The 7,274-nt window shown below is 57.6% G+C and overlaps 1 protein-coding gene and 1 pseudogene across 1 annotated transcript in view; one reads left to right on the forward strand and one right to left on the reverse strand.

Annotated features, from left to right (window-relative positions):
- LOC102856152 lies at positions 1-957 on the forward strand (annotated as a pseudogene).
- Positions 958-3,487: 2,530 nt separating this feature from the next.
- Positions 3,488-7,274, reverse strand: part of CEP72 (centrosomal protein 72kDa) — an 82,769-nt gene continuing 78,982 nt past the window's right edge. The window contains exons 9-12 of the mRNA XM_006900172.1: positions 6,777-6,973; positions 5,438-5,564; positions 3,825-3,936; positions 3,488-3,650 (exon numbers count right to left, since the gene is read on the reverse strand). Of these exons, the coding sequence (XP_006900234.1) occupies positions 3,488-3,650; positions 3,825-3,936; positions 5,438-5,564; positions 6,777-6,973 (599 nt within the window). The remainder of the gene's footprint in view (positions 3,651-3,824; positions 3,937-5,437; positions 5,565-6,776; positions 6,974-7,274) is intronic.

Below are 7,274 nucleotides of genomic sequence, written 5' to 3' on the forward strand. Positions count from 1 at the left end.
ACCAGGGCTGCTTTGAACTCTGGCAAAGTGGATGTTGTTGCCATCACTGACCCCTTCATTGACCTCAACTATATGGTCTGTATATTCCAGTATGATTCCACCCACGGCAAATTCAATGGCACTGTTAATGCTGATATGGGAAGCTGGTCATCAATGGGAAAGTCACCATCACCATCTTCCTGGAGCAAGATCCTACCAACATCAGGTGGGCTAATGCTAGTGCTGAGTGTCTTGTGGGGTTCACTGGTGTCTTCACAACCTTGGAGAAGGCTGGGGCTCACCTGAACGGTGGTGCCAAACTGGTTACCATCTCTGCTCCTTCTACTGATGCCCCCCATGTTTGTGATGGGCATGAACCCTGAGAAGTATGACAACTCTCTCAAGATTGTCAGCAATGCCTCCTGCACCACCAACTGCTTGGCTCCCCTGGCCAAGGTCATCCATGACAACTTAAGTATTGTAGAGGGACTCGTGACCACAGTCCACGCCATTACTGTTACCCAGAAGACTGTGGACAGCCCTTCTGGAAAGCTGTAGCATGATGGCCGTGGAGCTGTCCAGAACATCATCCCTGCATCTACTGGAGCAGCCAAGGCCATGGGCAAGGTGATTCTTGAGCTGAATAGGAAACTTACTGGAATGACTTTCCATGTCCCCAACCCCAATGTGTCAGTTGTGTATCTGACTTACTATCTTGGAGAAAGCTACCAAATATGATGACATCAAGAAAGTAGTGAAACAGGCATCAGAAGGAACCTCAGGGACATCCTGGGATACATTCAAGACCAGGTTTGTCTCCTGTGACTGTAACAGTGACACCCACTCTTCCACCTTCGATGCTGGGCTGGCATTGCCCTGAATGACCACTTTGTCAAACTCATTTCCTGGTATGACAATGAATTTGGTTATAGGAACGGGGTGGTCAACATGATGATTCACGTGGCCTCCAAAGAATAACTTCTTGACCACGGCCTCAGCAACAGCACTAGAAGAGAGACCCTCAGCTGCCGGGGAGTCCGTGCCCCATCTTGATCCCCACACACACTGAGAATCTCACATCCTCAACAGTTTCCATCCAGTCGCCTTGAGAAATGGGAGGGGCTTAGAGAACCCATCTTGTCATGTACCATCAATAAAGTACACTGTTGTTATGTGCCATCAAGTCACCTGCGGCTCACAGCTGTGACGTGTTTAGGCTCTGAAACCTGCCCTCTCCTGAGCCAATCTCGTCACCTCTGACAGACCTAATCCCATTTCTCCAGTCACTGATCCAATCCATCTCATGCAGGGTCTTCCCCTCCTGCTCTGTCTCTCCATCTTTCCAAGCATGATGTCCCTCTCCCAGGACTGGTCCCTCCTGGCCATGTGCCCAAAGTATGTGAGGCAGAGTTTCAAAATCCTTGCCTCCAGGGAGCAGCCTGATTTTACCCTCTCCAGCACAGACCTGCTTGTCCTCTTGGTGGTCCACATTATGTTTGACACTCTTCTCTAGCACCACAGCTCAAAGGCACTGATCATTCTTCTACCATCCTTAGTCACTGTCCAGCTCTCAGATGTATAGCAAGCAATTGAGAAGACCATGGCCTGCATCAGGCACACCTTAGTCTCCAGACTGTCATTGTTAACAGTGAAAGTACACTGTACTCGGTCAAAAGCAAAACAATGCAAGCCCAGAGTCAGCAAGCATGGCAGGCTGCTGGTTCAAGTCAGGAGCCCAAGTCAGACAAAAACTGGGCGAGATTGTCCACACATCCACCCTCAAAGTAGTCACTCCCCGACCAGACTTCTCCTTCCACCAAAGCAGGCTGATCAGGCCTATACCCCGCAGCTGTAACCGTGCCTCAGTGATGCCCCAGAGGACTGACTACAGCGGAGGCTTACAACATGCTGAGATCACACACACAGGGAGAGGCTCCCTCCATGGGGAGCATGGACCATGAATGGCCCCACCACGTGCCACAGCCCTAGAGCAAGGACTGAAGAACTGACTGCAGGTGCTGGGAACTCGGGCGGCACGGGTTCCTCTTGGACACAGACGCCTTATCAGACAGCTTGCAACCATCTAGAAAGGCGACTAAGAGCAGAGTTAAGGAGGTCAAGGAACATGAACACAACAAAAAGTAAAATTTTAACACAAAAGAACCAAATGGAATTTTAGGACTGAAAATAATTTCTGAAATGGAAAAACTCAACAGCCTTACCAGCAGATCAGATAAGCAAAAGCTCAGAGGGGCTACAGAGGACCGTGACCAGAGGGGTGGGAGGAAGACGAGGTGCATGGGGAGGGCGAGGGGAGCAGGTAGGGCAAGGGGGCACAAGGAGGGCGAGGGGGACATGAGGAGGGCGAGTGGCACAAGGAGGGCAAGGGAGGCATGAAGAGGGTGAGGGGTGCAGGGAGGACGAGGGGCGCCAGGAGGACGAGGGGCTAACTAACTGACGCCTCAGACAGATCTAGAAGAGGGAGACTCATCAGAAAAGAGACAAAAAGTATACACTGTACATTTAGAAGAACAATCTAAAGAAAGAGTGGTGGTGATGAGTTTTCACGTTTGAGATGGGTGGACAGGAAAACCTTACATTTCTATAAATTGAGGAGTGGTCTGATGATGAAATGGTAAGCCCCTTGGACAGGGATCCCCTGCACCCCACTGCGTCCCAGCTGCCCCAGCCCGGATGTACAGCCCACGGACCACTGTATCCTTGTCACCTCACTTCCTAAAGCAATTCAACACTGTTCCATCTTTTAATGATGAAACTGAGAATGAATAATCCATTATACTTCAGTATACACAGAGTCCAAACTAAGATCTGGGGCTGCCGTGCAGTTCTAATTCCCAGAAATCCACTACAAGCAGCAGAGTCAGGACTTGTGCAGGGCTTTTTATTGACATGTTATACCACAAAAGAACACGCAGATGTTTCCACACACACAAGCTTCCTTCTCTGAAGTCTTGGAACCCATTTGTTCTTGATCACCAACACAGTGCTTGTCTCATGTAGAATTTCGTGAGAAACTAGGTCACGACATAGCTTTCAGAACTGCCCTGTCCTTTAAATAAGGCCTGCCTGTCACACATACACCTGTTACCTAGTGCTGTCACAGCAGATAGGAAGCGCCATGGTCCTCCCGCTGAAAAGAGCTGAGAACGCAAAGTCCCTATATCCGTGCTGTGCCAACAAGCAAGCTGGCGCTTGGATCCTCTCTCTGGGGGATGCTTGCTTTAGAAACTGAGCTTTGGGCCTAATGCATCCCCTCGCCTCGTCTCTGTGCACATCAACGCGGCTGTGGGGCAGTGGCAGTGGCCTCCTCTCTGTACGCATTGACGCAGATGTGAGGCTGTGGCGGTTGCTTGGCCTCTGTGCATCAACGCGGCTGTGGGGCAGTGGCGGTGGCCTCCTCTCTGTGCGCATCGACATGGTTGTAGGGCTGTGGAGGGGGCCTGGCCTCTGTGTGCACCGACGCAGCCGTGGCAGTGGGCACAGAGGGTTAGCTGCCCCCAGGCTCGGGCTCAGCGCGGCGCTGAGGGAACAGGGCCATAGTCTTCTTAAGCTCCTGGTAGCTCCAGCGCAGCTGCTCCACCTCGGCGCGGTGCTGCGCCCGCGTGCGGCCCAGCTCCTGCAGCAGGTGCTCGTTGGTGCTGACCAGGGAGCTGAGGGGGCAGCTGCTCAGAACGACTGCCTGTCACTGCCCAAGGCACCCCTACCCCGGCTCCCCTGCAGCTCTCCCGGGGCTCCCCTGTGGTTCCCCTGCAGCATTCTGGTGAGCTCCCCTGTACCCCCTGGGGCTCCCCTGTGCCCGCGCCCCCTAAGCCCCACCGGCTCACCCATGGCTCTCCTGCAGCATCCGGGTGAGCTCCTGGATCTTGTCGTAGTGCTCCAGATGCTGTCTGAGCTGCACAACCTCATCCGACAGCCTCTTCACACTCGTCTGCAGTCCTGTAGGGGAACGCAGACCCCTCAAGTCACAGGTGCCCAGTGGACTGGCATCTGCCATCACTCTCACAGGAAGCACCCTGAACCCCGCTGGGCCGCATCTGGGCCACTACTGCTGGCCTTGCTGGAGGGAGCCCCAGGAGACACTGCACCTGCTCTGCTGCCTGTGTGGATGGGACTCTGGGGCGACTCCTACCAGACACCCCAGTGGCCACAGTTGCATGGACTTGATTCCTCCTCCCTTCCAGACAGAACCCCCCAGTGGAGGAAGCGCCCCATGTAGGGGACGCGGCTCCCTGAGGAGGAGGCCCCCCTGCTGTGGAGGAGATGGGTTCAGGATGCAGCCCCCTGTGGAGGACGTGGCCCCTATTGGGGACAGCCCCTCTGTGGGGGAGGCGGCTCAGAGCCAGGCTGAGACCTGACCCGCCTGCCAGGTCTGACACATGTGGACGCCTCAACGAGCTCCAGTTGCTGAGAACATTCTCCCTGAGGCCAATGGTGGATTTGAACTGCGGCCTTTGGGTTTGCACCACAACTTGCTACAGGCTACGCCACTGGTGCTCCTGACCCACATAACAGGAAGCAGCACCGATCTGAGGTCCTCACAAGTCAAGGACACAGTGAGCCCCCAATGCTCCCTGGGGTCCCAGGGAGGCCAGCACCACACACAAGCCTGTGAGGCGGCTCAAGCGATGGCTGTGTGCGGTCTGAGGGGCTGGGACAGTTGCTGACCCTCAAGGGTCTGAGGAAACACAGTTGCATGCAGACCCAGCCTGAGCAGGTGAGAGTGAGCCCAGGACCCGGCAGGGGGCTCCTGTGCGCTTGATGGAAGGGGCCAGAGAAGCTGCCTGGACCAGGGTCCACCCCAGGCCTCCACGTGACCAGCAAGAGGGCCTGCTCTTGTGGAACTGCAGACAGCCCAGAGAGCACAGCCTTGTCATGAGGTGGCTGTTCACATCTGGGCACCCGCACTTTCCACTGCTAGCTGCCACCCTGCCTTTGGGGACCCTTTGGGGGACCATGCCCTCGGGGGGACCATGGCCTCAGGGGACCCTGCCCTTGGGGAGACCTTGATCTCAGGGAGACCCTGCCCTGGGGGGGGACCATGCCCTCCAGGGGACTCTGCCCTAGGGGGACCATGCCCCTGGGGGGTCTCTGCCCTCGGGGGAACATGCCTTCAGAGGGACCGTGCCCTTGGGGGGAGGGACCCTGCCCCAAGATGACCCTGCCCTTAGAGGAACAACGCCTTCCAGGAACTGTGCCCCTGGGGTACCCTGTCCTTGGGGGACCCTGCACTAGTGGGGGACAATGCCCTTGGAGGACCCTGCCTCCAGGTGACTCTGCCCTTGGGGGAACAATGCCCTCCAGGGACCCTGCCCCTGGGGGACCCTTCCCTGGGGGGACAATGCCCTCAGGTGACCCTGCCCCAGGTGACTGTGCACTGGGGGGGGGACCCTGACCTCAGGTGGCCCTGCCCAGTAGCACTGCCAGAGGCTGCACTCACCAGCAAGCTGCATGCTCAGTGCAGTTGTGGCTTCCACACTCTTGGCTTCCTTCTCAATGCTGGAAAGCAGGGACTTGAGGCTGCCATTCTCCTCCAGACACTTCTCTAGACGCTGCCTCAGGTCATCCTAAGGACACAGGGTCCCTCCACCAGAGGGGCAGAGCCAGGACTCAGGGGGGAGCTGCAGACCGCCACACAGGTGGCTCCCCCTCTCCACATACTGACTGTGGACTGAGCAGTGCATATGAGTGGATGCGTGTGTTCATGGGCCCGTGTGTGTGTGTGTGTGTGCGTGCATGCACACGTGTGCCTGGGTGCATGCATGCCTGTGCACATGTGCGTGCATATACACAGTGAGTGCACAGACCCAGGCGTGCATGTTTCTGTGCACTGCTTGTGGGGTGCCCTACCTGTGTGTGCACGGTTAGGACAGGATGTGGGGTGTCCTGACTGTGTGTGCATGGTTAGGATAGGATGTGGGGTGTCCTGACTGTGTGTGCATGGTTAGGATAGGATGTGGCTCTGCAGGTGCCCAGCAATGAGAAAGAGGGAGACACGGGCTAACAGCTCAGCTCTCCTGGGGTGCAAGGATGACACAGGTTGAAGGGCAGGTGTGGGCTGCCAGGAGGGACCCCCGTCCACCCATACTTGTTAGAGAGAGCCCCATCCATCTGGACCTGCCAAGGGACCCCTATCCACCTGAACCGGCTGGAGCAGTTATTGGACTGGAGGAGGTGCGGCTGCCCTGCTGGGCCCTGGACAAGACTATCGGCCGACAGCTGATGGCGTCACTCAGAGACTCTGAGATGTCCTGCCGGCCAAGCCTGTGTGGGCTCCTGGTCTGAGGCAGAGGCAACAGCACTGGGTGGTCAGCTTGGCTCAGGAAAGTGCCATGCAGCTGTGAGTACCCATTTCAGCACTGTGTCCCCAGGCGGCCTGTCCACCCGCACGGCCTCTCAGGAAGAGCACAGCCACGGCCGGGGGTGGACCCAGACACCTGCAGGGATTCGTCCAGTGTGGGGACCTCGTGGGCATAGCTGGTCTCTCTCGGGGAAGCCCACAGGGACCCCAAGACCATCATGACTCAGATGTCCCTGCTGTGGGTACCTGGTGGGCATAAATGGCCTCTCCCCAGGAAGCCCACAGGAAGCCAAGGACCTTCACAACGTGGACGGTCTCCCCCAGGAAAGCCCACGGGATCCTCAGGACCCTCACGATGTGGACAGTCTCTCCCTGGGAATGTGTTGTGGGTAGAGGACACTGCCACCTGCTGCTCCCTGTCACTTGTCCCAGGGCTTCAGGTGTCCATCCCGGGTGGATGAGACAGGGGCCAGCTTACCGTCTCTCTGCGGGCAGCCTCGAGCTCCAGGTGTGCCTCACCCATCTGGGCAGCGTGCTGGGGCGGCGGCCCAGCCAGCTGCTGGTGCAGAACCTCGTTCTCCAGGGCCAGGCGGCCCAGTGCCTCACCGGACAGAGTCACCTGCTCCTGTGCTGCCGTGAGTGCCTGCACCGCCGACAGGATGTGTCGCACCTGAGCTGGGACCAGACAGCACCATCACCCCACAGCCAGGGGGACCATGTCCCTCAGTGCCGTCTCCCCACAGCTCAGTGGGACCATGTCCCTCAGCGCCGTCACCCCACAGCTGGGGGGGACCATGTCCCTCAGCGCCGTCTCCCCACAGCTCAGGGGGACTATGTCCCTCAGCGCCGTCTCCCCACAGCCAGGGGGACCATGTCCCTCAGCGCCGTCTCCCCACAGCCAGGGGGACCATGTCCCTCAGCGCCGTCTCCCCACAGCTCAGGGGGACCATGTCCCTCAGCGCCGTCTCCCCACAGC

The sequence above is a fragment of the Elephantulus edwardii genome, unplaced genomic scaffold (genome assembly GCF_000299155.1).
Source record: "Elephantulus edwardii isolate Elephantulus edwardi_28Jun2011 unplaced genomic scaffold, EleEdw1.0 scaffold00274, whole genome shotgun sequence".
Lineage (NCBI taxonomy): Eukaryota > Metazoa > Chordata > Mammalia > Macroscelidea > Macroscelididae > Elephantulus > Elephantulus edwardii.